This window comes from Phytophthora infestans, genomic scaffold (assembly GCF_000142945.1).
Source record: "Phytophthora infestans T30-4 supercont1.4 genomic scaffold, whole genome shotgun sequence".
In the NCBI taxonomy this organism is placed as follows: domain Eukaryota; phylum Oomycota; class Peronosporomycetes; order Peronosporales; family Peronosporaceae; genus Phytophthora; species Phytophthora infestans.
This window is the reverse complement of record NW_003303755.1, coordinates 2,290,728-2,309,649: the sequence shown is the minus strand read 5'-3', so window position 1 is coordinate 2,309,649 and position 18,922 is coordinate 2,290,728. Positions and strand designations below refer to the sequence as shown.

Genomic DNA, 18,922 nt, shown 5'->3' with positions numbered 1-18,922 from the left:
GACATAGCCCCTCCACTTCACGAGGAGCTGTCGCTTACCGCGACGCCTTTTCTCCTAGAGGATCCGCTCCACGTGGAAGTGGACTTCTTTCCCTGAAACAACAGTGAAACAACATTTTTATTGACCAATCAAATGCGAGAAAAAACACATATCAGCCAATCAGCGACCTAGAAAAATGCATCCGATCAGACACATTTCTACGTCAATCATATAGTCGTAGAAAAACATCTGAATAGAAGGAGGCGCCACCAAGGCACCGAAGGGCGAATACGCCTCTTGCGGTAAGCTGACGTTGTGTACGGCCTATCAGATGCAGCATACGAGCGTGAGATGAACAGAATTCGTAGGGCCCGACGCGACAAAGAAGAAGGTGAAGCCAAGTTTAAGCATTTCCAAGATCGGCTGCGTATGTACCGCAAGCGAGTGGAAAAGCACCTCGCATCGGTTGCTCTGCTTGCAGCCAACTTTCAAGCGAAACATAAGAAAGCTCAAGCCGCGCGAGACGAGGAACTCACCAAGCTGAAAAAGGTCATCGAGAAGTTCGAGAGTAAAGGGCCGTGCTGAAGGGTTCAAGGAGTCCGAGAAGCATCGTAGGTCTCATGCTTAACCAGGCAAGAGTAGGGAAGTGTCTATCCCCCCTGACATAAAAATGATGAATTCTGCGAGATTCACCAGTAGCCTGATAGTTTTTACATGCCAAAAAATACGCGCTTGTATGCAGTAGTACGAGACTGTCATACCAAAAAGTAAGAGTTCATACCAAAAAGTACGGGTTCATACCAAACAATACGAGACAGTCATACCAAAAAGTAAGGGTTCGTACCAAATGATACGAGACAGTCTAGTACATTTTAGAATGAACGCGTACTTTTACATCTGACGCGTACGCTTCGGTATGACTCGTACTTTTCAGTATGAATCTTCACTCTCCAATAAATACCCACGACAAAAGTTTTAAAACAATGAAAATCTTGTGAAAAATGTGTAGAAAAATCGTGATGTTGATTGGTCAAATAACATCAAACAGCCTTACAATGTTGTTCGAGCACAAAGAAAATACTTCCTAATATAGAGTTGGTGCTTCCTCGTACCGAAACAGCGTCTGGGGGCACGAAAACATTGTTTTATAGGGCTAGGTGTAATTTAATACAAAAAGATAGATAAGCGACTATACGGGCTACTATTCGGATGTTGTTTCAAGAAGAGTAAGCTCTACTTCTCCATTCCGGTCAAGCAGAGGCGGAGGTGCCCTCGTACGAGTACGAGTACTCGGCGCCTCCTGAACGCCACTCTCGTCCGAGTGCCCCGGTGCGGGTGTGATACAGGTCCTTGAGGTTGACCGCCTCCGTCAGCATGTTCCCGTACTTGAGATTGCACTTGGCCTTGGGACTGGCGGTGATGCTGCCGCCCAGGCCGGGAATCAGGGCAAGCTCGCTCGTCTTGCGGGCCGCCTGGACCTGCTGGAGCGTGAGGTCGCGAGCCTGCATCTGCGGGTGGATCGCCGGGCCTCTTCCACCGATCTGGACGAGGCCTTCCGCATCATCCGATGGATCGAGGCTCTGTTGCCACGTCCGGAGCCGCCTTCGACGCACTCCCAGACGTACGCGTATGGTGCGTACCCGGCGTACTCAGCATACTCGGCGTATGGCTCCGGGGTCCGTTCGTACGGAGCCCCTCTGCGTACGGTCTTGATCGCAGCTTTGCCATCCCGACCGTGGCTTGGGCGCCTGCTCCGACGCCCTCGTCGACGTCTGTGACCCGCCCTCGCTTTGAGGAGCTGGGCCAAGGTGGGTCTGCGAGTCAGCAACCCCCTGCGGATCAAAGTACCGCTTAAGACGTCCAACATAGAACGTCGGGTGCGTCATCATTGACTTTGGCAGGTCGATGATCTACGACGCACCATGTCTGGCCAGGACTGCAAATGGCCCGAAGAAGCGGTGCTTCAGCTTGTTGCTGCCGACAGAGCTGACTGTGTCAAGAGGTAGGCTCCTCGTGTCTAGTAACACTAAGTCCACCACTTTAAATACACTTAAGTTTCCTCCTCCATGTTTGTCGGAGTACCCCTTTTGTTTATCCTGGGCCGCTGCCATGGCGTCGCGGACCCTGCTGACAACGCTCCGCTTGGTATCCATAAAGGATTCCACTTGTTTCCGCAGCGAAACTGGTCTCACAACCGAGGCCTGGGAGGAAAGGGCTTTCCGAGCCTCTCCCCCACGTAGAATAGTGAAGCCAGTGTCTCCTCGAAGAGTGAGAGGCACTCTCGGGTGACGGAGGCCGTTCAAGTAGAACGGCGTGAGCTCCATGGACGCGTGCACCGCGTTGTTGAGCGCAAACTCAACAACTGGAAGCTGCATCGACCACGTACGTGGTGCTGCCGCGCACATACTGCGCAGAGTGTCTTCGAGCACTCTATTGACGCGCTCTGTCTGGCCGTCTGTATGCGGATGGTTCGCAGTGGACATCTGCAGACGAGTTCCCAGTAAAGGAAACAGCGTTTTCCAAAACGCAGCCGTGAACCGCGGGTCTCGGTCCGAGACAATCGTCTCCGGGAGACCGTGATAACGGAACACGCCATCGACGAACAACCTTGCGGTTTGTTCGCCCGTAACTGTGACGGAAACCGGAGCAAGATGTACCATCTTGCTCAGCCGACACACGAACACCAAAATTCCGGTGTTGCCGTGTCCGTCGGCGGGAAGCCCAAAGATGAAGTCAAGACTCATCGACTTTCAACAGTCACCCGGGACGGGTAGGCTCTGTAGTGGAGCCGAAGAGTGCCCTGCGGGTTTGACCCGCTGACATGTTTCACATGTCTTCACGTATGGAGCGACCCACTTGTACATGTGGGTCCACCAGAAGGCCTGAGAGACCGACAGAAAGGTCTTCTCGCGGCCCAAGTGGCCGCTGGAGGGCGCGTCGTGCGCCTCCGCGAGGATGTCGAACTTCAGATCCTCGTCGTTGGGTACGAACCACCCGTGGAGGTTTATTGGGCTCCACCCGGTAATAGAAGAGGCCATCCTTCAACTGATACCGATGGAGCCGTGAGCGCTGTCGCGACGAGAGCCAGTCGGACTTCGCGCTCGTTCCTGCCGTGAGGAACTTGACGATAGGCGCGACAGCCTCATCGTCCCGATACGCCATGCGTATCCGATCATATAGATTCGTTGTCACCCGTGTGATGTGGGCCAACTCATAGTCAGGACGCCGAGAGAGGGCGTCCGCAAGCACGTTGAGCTTGCCCGACTTGTACTCGACGCGGAAGTTGTATTCCGCGAAGAAGGACAGCCACCTCGCCATCCTTTGGGAGAGGTGAGGCGAGTTAGTCGCCGTCCTCAAGGATGCGAGGTCTGTGTAGATCACGAAGGGCCGGGAGCCCAGAAGGTGAACACGGAACTTCACAAGGGCATATTTCATTGCCAGGAGCCCCTTGTCGTGGACAGGGTAGTTCCGTTCGGCGGCTTTGAGCTGCCTGGACTGGAACGAGATGACTCGTTCATGTCCAGCCGTGTCGGCCTGCAGCAATGCACATAGTCGGAGACATCGCAGACGACGCTAAACGGCTTCGTCTCGTCCGGCAGGGCCAGGACAGGGGCCTCTTGGAGACTGGCCTTGATGCTGTCAAATGCATCCTGATGCTCTCGCTCCCAGTGCCAGTCGACGTCCTTCTGAAGGAGGCCCGACAAGGGCTTAGCAAAACCCGCGTACCCCCGCGCTGTACCTGTGAAGGTAGTTGGCCAAGCCCAATTACTTTCGGAGATCCTTCTGGGATCGGGGCGTTGGCCATGCTGCTATGGCCTTGACCTTGTCTGGGTCAGCCCGAACGCCCACGTTGCTTACGAAGCAACCGATAACTTTAATCTCTGGTGACGCGGAAACGCACTTGTCGATGTTGGCGTAGAGCTTGTTTGCTCGCATTACGTCCAACACTCGACGGAGGTGTCCTAGATGCACCTCCCTGGCCGTCTTGCCTCCCTCGGCACGGCTATGGACTAATATGTCGTCGAAGTACGTCTGTACGAAGGTACGCAAAGGGCGGAACAATTGCGTCACCAGGCGATTGAACGTCGCCGGGGCGTTAGACAAGCCCTGCGGCATGACGAGCCATTCCCAAAGCATGCCGCTTGGAGTGTTCACCGCGGTGAGCGGGATGTCGCTCTTTCGCATCAGGATCTGGCAGTATCCGTCTACCAAATCCAGCGCACTGTACAGTACGCTCCCGGCCATGTTGTTTAACAACACATCCTTTCGTGGGATTGGTGTTTGGGCCGGCACCGTCGCGTCGTTCCGCTTGTTATAAGCATGAACTAGACGCCACTTTCCGTTCGGTTTTTTCGAACGCAGAAAGTTGGCGTCGAGTGCGGAGATTTCGACTCCCGCACCATGCCTGCCTTTGCTTTCGCGGCAAAGAAGGCATCAATGACCTCGCACTGTTCGCGCGGGAAAGGCCATTGCCTGCCAGGGACGAGATCAATCTCATGCCGTACACCTCGATCCGGTGGGAGTTGGGTCGGTGGGTGTTTGCTCACCACGTCCGCATACTCCGTCACCAAAGGATACACCGGATCCTTGGGGTTCTTAAGGATCTCAGAACCCAAGCGCGTCTGACGCTGCTTGTTCAGGTCTTCCAGGACGTTCTCGTCCAAGACAGAGGAGGTGTTCAGCTCCTCCCAAGTGGTCTCAGGTCTCATGAGCACCATCTCGGCAACCTTTCCAGCCTTGAGGTTGGCCAGGAAAGACTCGACCGTCATTTCCTCGAGGTTCAGTATCTCTGCAACCTCTGGCAACGGTTCCAAGTGGACACCAGATGCCTTGACGGGTAAACCGGTCTCGCCATCGAAGATGTGATAACACTCTTCCACCGGCCTTGTCGGAGGAGCCCGGGCCCTGGACTCCGAGTCGCTTAAAGCGACGTCGATCTGAACGAAGTTCGGATCCGACTTGAGGCGGCGGCGGCGTCGTCGTCGACGGCGACCGTGACGTGGAGCTTTGCTACTCACGTCTGGGGATGTCGGCGCTCCGACATCCGAGGCACTCGTGGCCTCGTGTGGGACTGTGGTACCCACACAGGAAGCGTGTTCGACGCCTTCCTCTTCAGTTAAGGTCTGGGCGACCGCGTGTGGCACTATGTTACCCACAAAGAAAGAGTATCCGACGTCTTCCGCTTCAGCTAAGGTCTGGGCGACCGTGTGTGGAGCTCTGTTACCCACTCTGGACACGCTGTTCTCGGTGTTCGTGACAGCTGCAGCTGTCTGCGGACCTAAGTTACCCGCTTGTGGACCTAAGTTACCCACCTTGCCAGCGCCTCTTCTGGGCGCTGCCACCATCAAAACATCCTCGGAGTCGTCATATACGTCGACGACTCCCAAGCATCTGCCGGATGCTTTGGTACCCTCGCAACCCTTGCCGGCGCCCCGGGTCCTGACAGAGGTGGGAACATGACTCACTAATGCTCTGTCGGACTGCGCAGGGCGGCTGGCACCGATTGCCTTGCCTCGCCAGTCGATCCAGGGCTCGTGCTTCTCAAGCCAGGGCATGCTCAATCATATCAAATGAATCCATATCGAGAACAGTGAGCTGTTCGAGGCTGTCAAAGTCTTCAAACTTGACGGCCAGATCCACTTGGACGTTGGGGACTGTGACGACCTTCCCGTCGGCCAGTCGCACTGACACCGTCCCGTTGTCCTTGCTTTCTCTCAAAGCATCGGACAACTTGTTGCTGTTACGAGCAGCCGTCTGGCGGTGTGCGAAATTCTTCGACGCCCCAGAATCGATCGAGATTCTAAAGGGATGATCGTATCCCCGTACACATCCGTGTACTACGAGCAACCCGCCGCTGCTCTTCGCCGATTCGAGAGTGCGAAGACTCTCAGGGGCTAAGTCCCCGTCGTACGCGCCACGCGCGCACCCATCACGAAGACTTAGTACTTCCCCGCCCCTACTGGTTCCCGGCGCTCCCCTGTCCCCGGGATCCTGGCTTCTGCCAGCGACCCTTGAGAACGGGCTTGGGGAAAGCCCGTCTGCGGAGTCTTTCAGCGGGACAGTCGCGCTTAAAGTGGCCCATCTTCCCGCAGCCGAAGCAGCGGATGTCACGCTGTTCGGCGGACCCGAGTTCCATGGGAACTGGTCCGTTGGGGCTTGTTCGACCAGAAGCCGACAAGGAACTCCCAGGCCACGCTGAGGCCGGCGTACGCGCCTGGTCATGGCTGTACTCTTCTTTGAGAGCTTCTTGGATCGCCTCTTCAAGGGTGTTTGACTGCACCCGGAACAGCTGAGTGCGTGCAGGGCCCACTCGAAGGCCGTCCATGAACACAGTCATCTTGATGTGTTCGTTGAGTGGGTTTCCCACTAGGGTCGCCGTGAGCTCCCGTATCTCTTGAACGTACTCGTGCAGCTCACGCCTCCCTTTTTTGCACGAGCGGAAGCGCGAACGCTGGCGGTACTCGTAGCTCGCGGGTAGGAACGCGGCTCGGAGCTGTTCACACAGCTGAGCCCAGGATGTGAAACATCCAGGGGATGTTGCCTCCCGTGTGTACACCCAACTCTTAGCACGGCCGCTAAGGTTGGAGAGTGCAAAAGCAACACGAAATTGCTCGGTCGAGATCAGAGCCGCGTCCATCGCGAGCTCTACTTCTCGGACCCGGAAGTGAAGGTTCTCGCCTTCCTTCCCTTCATACAGCTTAACCTTCAGCCGTATTGGCTTCGGGTGAGGCGGATTTGCTTCCGCCGCCGGAGCCTGCAGGTTCTCCCGCACATGCGCGATGAGCCCCTGCTCGGCCGGTGCTGACACCACCAGGCTCTGCAGGGCCCCCATCCCGAAGATGCCTGCCATCTTCCGAACCGACTCGAACTGAGAGTCGTTCATATGGGAGAAGTCGTTCCTATCCATGGCAACGAGCTTCGGAGAGGTTCAGGTAGTCTACCTGCGGTGGCGTGGATTGACTACTAGTGCCACCAAGTGTGACGGGGTCACACAGCACCTTGCGCTAGAGGAAGTTAGCTTCCGAGAGTATACAAACTCTCAGTGAACGGCAGTTCACAGGTCCCCTCTTTATCAAAAGAGAGCGAAGTGACCTATTTAAGGTAGAATGTAAACTGAGTATATATATAGGTAGATAAAGCTTGGGTTTAATACAAACTATAAGTCACCTATAGAAATGCAATGTCATAAACCAATGGTTGGCTTTGGACGACCTTGGTACTTTGTACCAAATATCCCGAAGTATGACGTGTCACACTTCATATAACCAGGGTACACTTAGGGCTACGTACCCCGTTACAACATCAGTCTTCAATCTACTCTTTTAAGTAGCAAATTGTTCTCTTTGAGGCCGGGAACACGTGGACTAACGTTCACTCGGGTAGTTAATACCCTTAAGCACTTCCTCTGTGCAAAGTGCTGTGTGACCCCGTCACAGTATTCCTTTAAATACATTCAGCTTACAACTTGGTCACTTCGCTCCCTTAGACGATAGGGACCAGTAGACTACTTCTCACCGAGAGTTTGTATACTCTCGGAAGCCAGTTTCCTCTAGGGCAAGGTGCTGTGTGACCCCGTCACATACTGCGAGATCCAGCAGCAGCCGCCAGGCGCGTCAACTATCTTGTAGGAATCGTCCTACTGTAGTTGCATGGAGAAAAGTAGCAGCCAGATGACGTGGTCCACGCATAAGTGCTTGGTCCGTCTGAGTTTTTCGAAGCAAGTAATATCGGTCAAAAACCGGTCCTCGACTATCACTAGACTTGATATTTGTATCAATGGCTTTATCTTGACTTCTTTCACTGACGCAACTCAAAAACAGCCCAAGCAAACATAGTTTTAGCCAATCAGCATCGAATATCACATTTAAAAAAACAATGGCCAGCCTGGACGCAATTTCTGCAAATACTCCAAAACAAAACGACAAAGGTGCCGTACGGCAGGGCCACGACAAAAGAATGCGTGAAGTGTGAGAGATCGATATCTCGCACGAACTTCTCAAAGCACGCGAAGAAGTGCAAGGGGATAAAAGCGCGTGAATCCAGGGTTGATATTCGCAAGAGGTCGTGGGTTAAGCACCGCGCCAAGCGCGTCTCCGAGCAGCGTTCTCGCCGCGCTACACAACTATTCCAGAAACTCGAAGGTTCCGTGAGTATCTTATATTTTAGACACAATTGTGGTACTTACTATTTGTATCTAGTAATGCCAGCGCTCCAACAGGAGCTTAGAGAGGTGGAGCACAGCGCTCTCCCTGACAAGCCACAGCCGAAAGGGCTAAGACAACACCCCCTTAAGAAGCTAAGTCAAAACGGACCGCTGTTTGAGTACATTTTTGCTCAGGTACAGATATTCCGGTAAGCTTTCAGCTAAACACTTACACTGACTGCCTTTTATTATTAGATGTCGAAATCGACTTGCTGTCAAAGGCGTGGTTCCGAAAGGCCTACCTTCTTCTGCATCCTGACAAGCGCCATTCGATGCCACCAGATTTTCAAGGAGAGCCTGCTGAGAGTTTGCTTCAAGAAACATGCAAAGTATTCGGTCAGTACAAGGCACAAATGCTCGATGCAGACGCCCATACTATTTTTGGAGAGAGGGTCCGCCTTCAAAAATATCTTGCCTATTTACGAGCGACGTATAACGAGCGCGTCAAGCGGTGGCTTACCAGTTGTGATGAGATACAGGCCCAAAACGCAGCTCTCAGAGCTCCAATTCATAATGAAATTGACAGCTTCAAAGAAGGCAAGAATTGTGCAAGTTTAACTGAGTTTGAAGGGATATATATGGCGGGCTTTATTGAGAAAGACAAGATATATGAGAACAAGATGAAGGAAAAGGAGAAGGATCTGACGGACGAGCGTCGCTTTCGGGAGGTGTTTGGTTTTGATTCGGATAGTGAAGAAAAGAAGATTAAGGGATATTTTTTGTTTTAATTTTAACCAATCGGATTTACCCCCTAACAACAAGACTCTAAGTACTAAACTAGACTCTAAGTACTAAACAAGACTCTAAATACTAAACAAGACTAAAAGTACGAATCTTTAAATGATTGGTTCTGCAGCTCATTGTTATTTTGGCTGGACGACAAGCATATACCCAGCCAGTGTCTATCGTATTTATGGCAGGACACCCCGCATCATTCCAAGAGCTGTTACAAGGCGGTATCGACACAGCAACACACGTGATTAAGCAGGACACAAGGAATGTGTATGCATCATATTTCAGGAAGTTCTGCGAGTTTTGTATCGCCAATGAGTATCCCGACCCAGCGCTTACGCGACATCACGAGCTACCTTCTCTACTAGTCGCCTTCATGGAAAGTGTCTCTGCATCCGCTTCGGTTTCCAACCAAACCGCAGAGAAGATTCGCGTAGCTGTAGCATACTACTACGGAGGTTACGAACGTCGAGACGCAGCAGGACCTGACAAGTGGATGGTACTCACAGACGATCAAGGTAACAAGTATGGACTTGGTAATCCAGCCAAGAATGCGTTTGTCCGTCAGTTTATGCGCGGACTGAAGAAGCGCAAGAACAGTGAATTCACGCAGCGCCAAGCGACACCAATTTCGTGGATATGCTCCGAGTACTCCACTCCCACTTGGAGAGCGCCCCCGGGTTCACGGATGCAAGTCATTTGTGGTTCCTCGCTGTCCCCGCTTTTGCTTTCTACGGTATGTGCCGGATTATGAAGTGCATAGTCTCAAGTGGAAGAAAGTTACATTGGGCCTTGTACGACCGAGTACCTCCGATCCCGAAGTTTCGATTAGCTATGGCGTGTACAAAATTGAAGGAAGGAAGGAAGACAGAAGTTGCTGAAGGCCGCTGTTACAACATGCATTATCTGGATGACAGCGAGAGTCCGCTGGATGTACTTATTCATCTGACGACATGGCTGACGTACGTTGAAACAAAGGTCGATCACAAGTGGGACGACGGCGACTACATTTTCCCTGCAGTATCGAAAATATCGAAGAGTGTTATCAAAACAGACGCTGTATATACATATTGCGAGAATGCACGGGTCGAGTGGGGTAAGAAGATGTCCGAACAGGCAGTCATCACATTGCTTAACTGTGCAGTTCGAGATATCAATCGCAATGGGGTGACCACCCGGGGCTACGTTCGACAACAGTGGCAAGGTATCTGGTTCACTTCTCACACATTCCGCCGCGCTGGCACCCAGTACAGATTTATGTTCGCGCCGCCTAAACGACGATGGTCACTTCGCATGGTAAAGTGGTGGACTGGGTGGACTCAAAACGAGTCAGCAGAAACCCTTAGGCGATACCTCTTGGATCAAGCAGCAGCTGATGAAGACACCCAAAATGCCGACAGCTTAGCCCCGGATCGCGAAGCTCATGTAGGGCGCCTTACTACATTTTCTCGACGCAAACGTAACAAAGCGACTCATGCTCCATCGCCCCCCCCCCCCCCCCTCATCAATCGAAACGAGACTAAAAACCGTTAAGAAAATCAAGAAAAGCTATTGAAGACAAGATCGACATGCTTGTGGCCATGATTCAGCCGACTGAGCACCGCACTGCATGCACTAGAAAAGAATATACGGTCGGTGAATCCTGCAAAGAGCCGATATCAAGTCTTCCGCCGGCAAAGAACTGGAGGGATATGTACAAAATGTACTGGAACGCTGACGCCGCCCGCCACCTATTTAAGCCTGTTATTGAGTGGACGGCTTTGGAGAGAAAGCGGATTGGTGTTTTGGCTAGCCGGCTGAGTGTTGCCAAGCTGATTGGGAGTGATGTGAGAGATTTTGCTGTTCAAATGGGAGCTTCAGATGCCAAAAACGCGACCGATTCTATACTGACAATGTATAATGCATACTACACGAAGCACTGTCTGAAAGACACCGCCGAGTTTAACCTGAATGTTCTTACAATCGATACGCTAGCATGGTGCATTCGCCTGGACAGGAAGCGTCGGGTTGTTAAGTCGTAATATACCCACCTATAGTGCAAGTAATATATTCTTTCATCAGTATTTTTGGTCTTGCTGTAGTATTTTTAGTCCTGACATAGTACTCTCAGTCTCGTCAAAACGACATAGTACTTTTGATCTTGTCAATTCCTTTAGGCCTTCTACAACTTATTTTTGTTCACCTTCGAACTTTTTGCACATGCAATATTTTTTTCACCTTTTCTGTGCTCGCGAAAACGAATAGAACAAAGTGCTCCGATTGGACATGCAATCGAGAGTTGCATATTTTGTTGTTTCTGGACGCGGAAGTTACTTCAGACAGAGACTTTTACAAAAATCAAGTAAGTCGGAAGCAGCTGAGATTTGCAGTTCGTACAGGGGCGTCTGTAGGGCTAGGGTATCTTTACAAAGCATAAGTATTTGTGCGAAGCCTACATATGTTTCATTTCGTCAATGGAAGCGCTACTTCATTGAAAAAAAACGCTGGAAACCGATCTTTTTACAGTCTTTGACAAAATGTGGGATAAACGACTTTCAAACTTCGTTACGAGCAGCGAATATCTCAATAAAAAAACTTGGTTGAAATTTCGGCTGGATTTTCGGCGCTTTTAACTTTACAACTCTGGGTCAATCAGTGCCGCATTTCAACCTTGTCGAAGAAGACGTGAACAAGACAATGGATCCGCAACCCGTCAAAGTGCCACCAACTTTTAAGACGCTGCTGCCATTCATCCGGCGTGCCGAGGAGCTGGATAGGGACACATCACGCCCAGAGTCCAAGCTGATTGCGTATTTCTGCCGCCAGTATGCTATGGAGCTGGGCATTAAGCTGCGCGAGAACGACTCCTCCAACGAGGCGACAGATTACTTGCTATCGCTAATGGACCGCCTGGAAGAGGAGAAGAACAAGCTGCCAGACTTTACGCAGGAGGAAGGGAAGGTCAGTGGGCAGCGCAATATGGAGGTTATGGGCAATGGCGCTGAGTGCATTCTCTGGCAATAGGAAATCTGCGAGGATTTTGCGATGGAAATTTTTTCAAAAGCGGACGATGAGGATCGCGCGGGGATGGCAACTAAGTGCGTGGTGATAGTAACAATGTTGAGTACTAGACGGAGCTGGTTTTGCTTACTTTGTTGAGTGTGACAGGAGCACTGCTCGCACATTCTACGCTGCTGGCACGTTTTTCGACATTCTGAGCCAGTTTGGGGACCTGTCCGAGGACGTAAGGGAACTTTGTTGGGAGTGCTAGATATGGAGGTATCTTATGCATAATGTTGCTTTCAGGTTGTGGAGAAGCGTCGCTATTGCAAATTTAAAGCAGCGACAATATTGAAGGCTATTAAGGAAGGAAAAACGCCAACACCCGGCCCGCCGGAGGGTCTGGACATGAAAATTGTGAGTACATGCATCGCCGAACGCACTCAATCTCTGACATATTTTTGGTGCGTTCATTTAGATAGAAGATGGAAGCGAGGATGCAGCGCCAGCACCTACGCCCGAGCCCTCTACTTCACAGCCACCTGCGCCAGCCGTGGTAACGCCACCGCTGCAACCATCAGAACCAGCGTACAACCCAACATCATTTCCTTCACTCACTGAGTCGGTGAGATCGGCGGGTGCGATGAGTGCAAGTGAACTTGATAATACATGGGCCGGACCTAGTGCCACCCATTCGCCCCCCGCACCATCAGCCCCGAGCCATTCTGCACCGGCCGCTCCTCCTTCTCCGGCATACTCAGTCCCCTTAGCCCCACCTCCACCCGCTGCTTCAGAAGCAGCCTACCAACAACCTCCTGCTCCAACACCAGCCTACCAACCACCTCCTGCTCCAACACCAGCCTACCAGCCTCCTTCTGCTCCAACACCGCCATATCAACCTCCGCCCAGTTATACGCCTCAGAGCACACCTGCTTGCACGCGTAATACTCCCGTATCACAGAACGAGATCAATGACGCGATTGAGTACGCCAAATTCGCCGTTGCAGCCCTCAAGGTACGCAATACTAAGTACAGCTTGTTGGCGCAACTGGTTACTCACTTTTTGTATGGTTTACAGGTGAAAGACATGAAGCTGGCAGAAGAGCGTTTGGAAATGGCCCTGCGCAATATTAGAGGAGCGTAGCCGCAGTTGACACATGCCGCAAGTTTGATATTTTTCAGAATGCATGCGTATTGTTCATCGCTTCATCTACACGTACTTGTATTTGGTAGTTTAGGTCTAACAGACTCCTTGTTACTCCTGCTTTAAATGGGCACCCTTGCGCGACGGAAGCGTAGCTAAAGTGGCTTGAGCCCAGTCCTTTATCTCTGAAAATTGCGCCAGAATTTCGAATACTGGAGTGCACAACATTTTCTAAGCGTTAGAACCTGCTCAATACACCAAGTATCAGCGAGACGCACCATGGTTGACAGTCAGCACGCGTGTAGCAGCGCCCATTTCGACGACAGCATCAAGCGGCAGTTTAGCAGTCTCGATGCCTTGTTCCACCGCCTTCTCGTACGTGATACCCTTCAAACGGTTGCGGTCCACAATACCGCCAATGATGTACACCTTGTCACGGCTCAGCTTCGTAATGATGTTAGGCGAGTCTGCTGTAAGATACACGAGCGATTCCTTCTTGAAGAAATCCATATAGCTCTTCGACGACTCAGTGAACTACAAAGCACAATCAATGATAAGCAATTGGATAATTTTACCATTTCAACAAACAGCATTGGTCGTACCGCCAGCCACTCGTGAAAGCCGCAGATATTCTCCAAATTATTTCTGGTATCACCGTGCAAAGAGGTAATATACACGCTGGAAAAGACACAAACGGTGTTAGAACCAATATTCAGAAGTAATCACTGCAAAATGCACACGTACTTCATGGGTGTGCGGCTCTTTCGGTTCACTCCGTAGGAGAACCTGCCAAAAACAAGTAAATAAGTTAGCTTGGCCCACTCAAACTCTGTATCCAACGGCCCGCACGCACATGATCTGCTGCGAGAGGCTCTTCTTCTCCTTGTCGGTCATCTTCTCTTCGAATTCGCAGTCGATCACGACCTTGACGCCTTCTTCTGCAGCCATAAGATACGCCTCGCGTTTAGCGTTTGCGCGTTCCTTGCGGCGCAGTACGGCCTCTTCGCTCATGTCCAGCTCTTTGGGCGGCGGAATAAGTCCGCTGGCATTCTTAATGCGCTTCTGTTCCTTGCGCTTGAGTTTCTTCTCCACCTTGCGCTCCTCATACTGCAAACGACGCTTCTCCCTGCGCATTGCGCGCTTCGAAAGTGTATTGGCACTCTCATCAACGGGATTCTCGTCCACCGCCGCAAGCTGCTCCGGCTCCGGCTGCTCACTTGACCCAGGCACTTCAGCCATTTCCGATCGGCGTTGAAAAAAGGCAACTTGGTCCACCAGTTGCTACACTTGGTTTCACTAAGGTGTCAAAACCTTATTGAAGCATAATCTTTCACGGTTATTGCTGCCACAAGGAATCCTCAACTTTCGGATCCGCAATTGATAAAGTTTACCCACGCCAAAACTCAAGCGAACTAACGACCAGCTGACAAGACAACACACCGGACGCAGACAGAATATCGATGTCTACGGTGGCGGATGCTGTGATCAAGGGCGCCATCGGAGGTGCCGGCTTCCTCGCCAGCGCCTACACGCTCACCAAGTTCATCGTGGCCACGCCCGTGGTGAGTATTCTGAAACAGGAGCAGATCTTTTGATGTCAACTGACGTGTCTTGGTTGAAATGTAGAAAATCGCGCCACGTGGAGAAGCCGAGCACGATCTTGATGTAGTGCTGTGTTTCAACACGAAGAAATTCTCGCAGGATGCTGTGGACTTCTTCGTGCAGATGGTGGAGAAGCAGAGCCACCTGATCATCGTCCCCAAGTCCAAGAACGTGCTCCAGGAACACGTTGAAGCCGAGGAAGACGCTAAACCTGAAGAAACGTATTATTTGCTGGGTGCCAAGCACAAAACGTTGGTTGCTATCAAGGAGAAGAAAGAGCGAGCTCTGTATGGCGACGTGAGCGAGGAGCCGGTGCCCGAGTGCTTCGTTTCCGGAGATCGGATCGACCTCCTCCTGTTTGAGCTGGGACGCTTGAAAGTGCAACCCACTTACTATCGCCCTAATGGCAAAGATGAGAAGGTGGGAGATGATGTAGATACGATGCCGGAGCCGTTCCAAGATGAAGAACATGGACTTCTCCTTCAGCAAGCGATGCATTCGAAGCTCCTAACGGACCACTTCCCATTGCACGACGACAAGGAACGCAGCGAGTTGGTAGAAACGTGGGTGAAGGAGTGGACCAAGCCACAACCGATTAATACTGTGCGGTCGTACTTTGGTGATGAAGTTGGATTTTACTTCGGTTTCCTAGGAATGTACACACAGTGGCTGATGCCACTGGCAGCGGTGGGGCTGTTGACTTTTGTGATTGATTTCTTCCCAAGCTGGGCAGCCTATGGCCGTGGATTATATTCACTTTTGGTGACAAGTTGGGCGACAGCGTTTCTGAAGTTCTGGAAGCGCCGCGAGAACACACTTCGCAATGAGTGGGGCATCTCTACGTCAGACTCTTTGGCGCTGGAGCCTACACGCACAGATTTTTTCGGTGAAAAGCGATTCGACCCCGTCGAGGGATGCTACTACACTTTCTTTTCAACTAAGGACCGTGCTAAACGCTACTTCGTGACGATCTCGGCGACAATGGCTGCGATGGCGGTTGTTACGGTGTTGATGATCCTGTACTGCTATATGGAGGAATGGTTCGCTATTGCGTTTATTCCCGCTACTGGGTGGGATGGATTTTGGGAGTATGTGTACCTTGTCCCCTCCATCATCTACTCCATTGTAGTGCTGTATGTGGATGCAAAGTATTCCGAGCTCGCGTCTTACCTGACACAGTTCGAGAACCACCGCACGGAGAGTGATGTACGTTATCATTATTTTTTATGTCGTTTTGTGCAGAATCACTGGCTGACTTGTGTGTTTTCACTGGCTTGTAGTTTGCAAACGCCCGCGTGCTGAAGCTAGCGTTGTTCTACTTTGTGAACAATTTTGGATTCCTGTTCTACGTGGCATTCAAGACTCGCGATATGGTTTTGTTGGAGCAAACGCTAAGCTCTCTGCTGATCACAAGACAGCTTCTGGGTAATCTGCAGGAGCAGCTGATGCCCTATATGAGCAAGAGGTCATCGCTGAAGGCTGAGGCGGGAAAGTTGGCTAAGGAAACTCACAACAAGAACGCGATTGTCGACAAGATTGACGCGGAGCTCCTGTTCCCAACTTACGACGGGACATTTGATGACTACTTGGAGATGTTCGTGCAGTTTGGGTACGTTACGTATCCAAGCGAATTGATACGGGTATTTTTCACCACTAACCATGACCGCTGGTCCTTTTGTGATGCAGACAAGTGACGCTATTTGCAGCAGCGTATCCTCTTGCCTCGCTGTGGAGTCTATTTAACAACATCATGGAGATCCGAAGTGACGGCTTTAAGCTCTGCGTGAGCTTCCGCCGAAGCCATCGAACGTCCACGCAAGGCATCGGCACTTGGTACTATGCCTTCAGTGCTCTGGGCTACCTGTCGGTGATGACGAATTGTGCGATTTTCGGACTTCACTCAGGTTTCCTGCACAGACTTTTCCCGAAAATGTCGTTTGCCGGGTCGCTAGTGGCCGTGGCTATAATGGAACACGCAATGGTGACTGTGAAGGTGTGCGTGGAAATGTTCGTGCCCGACACGACGGGTGCAGTGGTTGAAGCGCGCCGCATGAAGCGAGCATGGCTCCGCAAGAAGGCCTCGCTTCAAGTGGAGCTGTCGTCCCGTCAGCTGATGCAGACTCGAGTGTCCGAGGCCGATGAGAGTATCAATGCTCCGATATCTCAAGAGGCAGTTGCCGCGGCCGACGTGAACGAATGGCTGAGTCGGGAGAAGGAGCGTCGCTTGAAGCTCGAGCGTGAGTTAAAGAGCCTCAACGATTTGTACATGGGGTGGATCCGCGAGGAGCAGACCAAGCGGAAGAAGACGGAGCTCAAGTTGGCAGCCCTTATGGAGCACGTCAAGGTGCCGCTGCATGGATCCAAAGACTAAGCTTCGAAAGATGCCAGAATCTGGCATGTTCGAAGTTCTGGCCCAGAACGTAAGACATGGATAACCATGTCAGAATGTACCCATTTCGATAACGTTACCGTTATTCTGTTTCATGATTTTGTATATTCTTCCAAAGTTTTGCATTCTTTTCGATAGGCAAAAACGACCGGTCGACATTGGGTCAGACAAAGACAGTGAGAAAGCTGGGCAGGGGAGCTTCCTTCGGTTTTTGTATTGGGGAGAGTCCCGCCACCAAAACAGTTGCGAATAAACGAAGCAGCAGAACATGGCGGCGAGTCAAAGCGAGCTGGACCGGCAGATTGAGCAGCTCAAGCGCTGCGAGTACCTCAAGGAGTCGGAGGTCAAAGCGTTGTGCCAGAAGGCGCGCGAGATCCTCGTGGACGAGAGCAATGTGCAGCGTATCGACGCCCCCGTGACGGTAGGGGGGAACATCTTGATTTTAAGGAAGAAAACAAGGGGGGAGAACTGATATTTCATGCACTTTTCACTGTGGGAACAGATCTGCGGTGACATTCACGGCCAGTTCTACGACCTCAAGGAGCTCTTTAATGTGGGCGGCGAGTGTCCTGAGACCAACTACCTGTTTATGGGAGACTTTGTGGACCGCGGTTTCTACAGTGTCGAAACGTTCCTGCTGCTTCTCGCACTCAAGGTGCGTCTTAGCTGAAGAGAGCGCGCAGTGATGAAAAGTTTCTAACATTGGATTATTCTGCTGGTGTCCTCAGGTGCGGTACCCGGACCGCATCACGCTTATCCGTGGCAACCACGAGAGCCGTCAGATCACGCAAGTGTATGGCTTCTACGACGAGTGTCTCCGCAAGTACGGCTCGGTGAACGTGTGGCGATACTGCACGGAAATCTTCGATTATTTAAGTCTGTCAGCTATTATCGAGGACAAGATCTTCTGCGTGCACGGCGGGTTGTCTCCGTCGATCAATACGCTCGACCAGATCCGTATCATCGATCGTAAGCAGGAAGTGCCGCACGATGGCGCTATGTGTGACCTCATGTGGTCCGACCCAGAGGACATTGACGGTTGGGGACTGAGTCCTCGTGGTGCTGGATACCTATTCGGCGGAGACGTCGTGGAGAAGGTAAAGAAGGACCTAAAGTACCCTATAGCACTGCATCTCAAGTGATCTAACACGTTATTTAACACTCTCGTGTCATGACAGTTCAACCAAACGAACGATATACAACTGATTTGCAGAGCGCATCAGCTCGTGATGGAGGGACACAAATCCATGTTCAACAACGCACTGGTGACGGTCTGGTCAGCGCCTAACTACTGCTACCGATGCGGCAATGTCGCGGCTATCTTGGAGCTCGATGAGAACCTGGAGCAGCGATTCAAGGTGAGATAGAGCGACTTTTTACGAAAAATCAGAAGCTAACCATAACGCATATGCTTGGTGATATTTTCTACAGATTTTCGAGGCTGCACCGCAAGACGCGCGTGGTGTGCCTGTAAAGAAGCCGGCTCCGGACTACTTCCTATAAGGCGTTTGGGCAGACCGATCGTAACCAGCGGGCGTGTGCTGCTTTAGAAGGCGCGCTTCCACTCGGTGCGACGGTGGATAGTGAGCGTTGCAGCATCTCCAGAAGATACGAAAGAAGCGGCTGGAAAATGAAGAAGCCAACGATGCAGGGAGTGGGAGGGGGCTGCAACCTGGAGCTACTTGAAGTATATATTTTTTGCTTTTCGTCTACGCAGCTCAATCATGCAGATTAAAACGCCATATAGCTAGCTACTGTAGTTGCATTGAGATGGATCCTGTCACCAACAGTTAAACAAAAATGAATTAGCAGAACGCGGAGCATCAGGAGATAAGTTGCAATTTTCGGCATTGTCAGCTTTAGCATTTGACATTATTTTAATTCTAATAAATAG

The 18,922-nt window shown here is 51.5% G+C and overlaps 5 protein-coding genes across 5 annotated transcripts; 4 read left to right on the top strand and 1 right to left on the bottom strand.

Moving 5' to 3' along the window:
• Window positions 1–9,664: 9,664 nt before the first annotated feature.
• PITG_03578 (uncharacterized protein) lies at window positions 9,665–10,437 on the top strand (the record flags this gene model as incomplete). Its single annotated transcript, XM_002906592.1, has 3 exons — window positions 9,665–9,669; window positions 9,778–10,373; window positions 10,433–10,437. 3 exons carry the CDS (start codon window positions 9,665–9,667, stop codon window positions 10,435–10,437), a joined length of 606 nt encoding a protein of 201 aa, XP_002906638.1.
• A 1,141-nt stretch (window positions 10,438–11,578) lies between these two features.
• Window positions 11,579–13,102, top strand: PITG_03577 (vacuolar protein sorting-associated protein VTA1; the record flags this gene model as incomplete). Its single annotated transcript, XM_002906591.1, has 6 exons — window positions 11,579–11,854; window positions 11,918–11,991; window positions 12,062–12,137; window positions 12,200–12,314; window positions 12,445–12,908; window positions 12,972–13,102. The coding sequence occupies 6 exons, from the start codon at window positions 11,591–11,593 to the stop codon at window positions 13,035–13,037; spliced, it is 1,059 nt and encodes a 352-aa protein (XP_002906637.1).
• A 46-nt stretch (window positions 13,103–13,148) lies between these two features.
• PITG_03576 (RNA (guanine-9-)-methyltransferase domain-containing protein, putative) lies at window positions 13,149–14,171 on the bottom strand (the record flags this gene model as incomplete). The annotated part of the gene is made up of 5 exons (XM_002906590.1): window positions 13,149–13,249; window positions 13,316–13,571; window positions 13,640–13,715; window positions 13,776–13,823; window positions 13,891–14,171. 5 exons carry the CDS (start codon window positions 14,169–14,171, stop codon window positions 13,149–13,151), a joined length of 762 nt encoding a protein of 253 aa, XP_002906636.1.
• Window positions 14,172–14,428: 257 nt separating this feature from the next.
• Window positions 14,429–17,010, top strand: PITG_03575 (anoctamin-like protein; the record flags this gene model as incomplete). The annotated part of the gene is made up of 4 exons (XM_002906589.1): window positions 14,429–14,599; window positions 14,664–15,845; window positions 15,920–16,248; window positions 16,326–17,010. 4 exons carry the CDS (start codon window positions 14,498–14,500, stop codon window positions 17,008–17,010), a joined length of 2,298 nt encoding a protein of 765 aa, XP_002906635.1.
• Window positions 17,011–17,233: 223 nt separating this feature from the next.
• On the top strand, window positions 17,234–18,862 carry PITG_03574 (serine/threonine-protein phosphatase 4 catalytic subunit; the record flags this gene model as incomplete). Its single annotated transcript, XM_002906588.1, has 5 exons — window positions 17,234–17,449; window positions 17,531–17,683; window positions 17,757–18,125; window positions 18,207–18,386; window positions 18,460–18,862. The coding sequence occupies 5 exons, from the start codon at window positions 17,297–17,299 to the stop codon at window positions 18,529–18,531; spliced, it is 927 nt and encodes a 308-aa protein (XP_002906634.1).
• Between the last annotated feature and the right edge of the window lie 60 nt (window positions 18,863–18,922).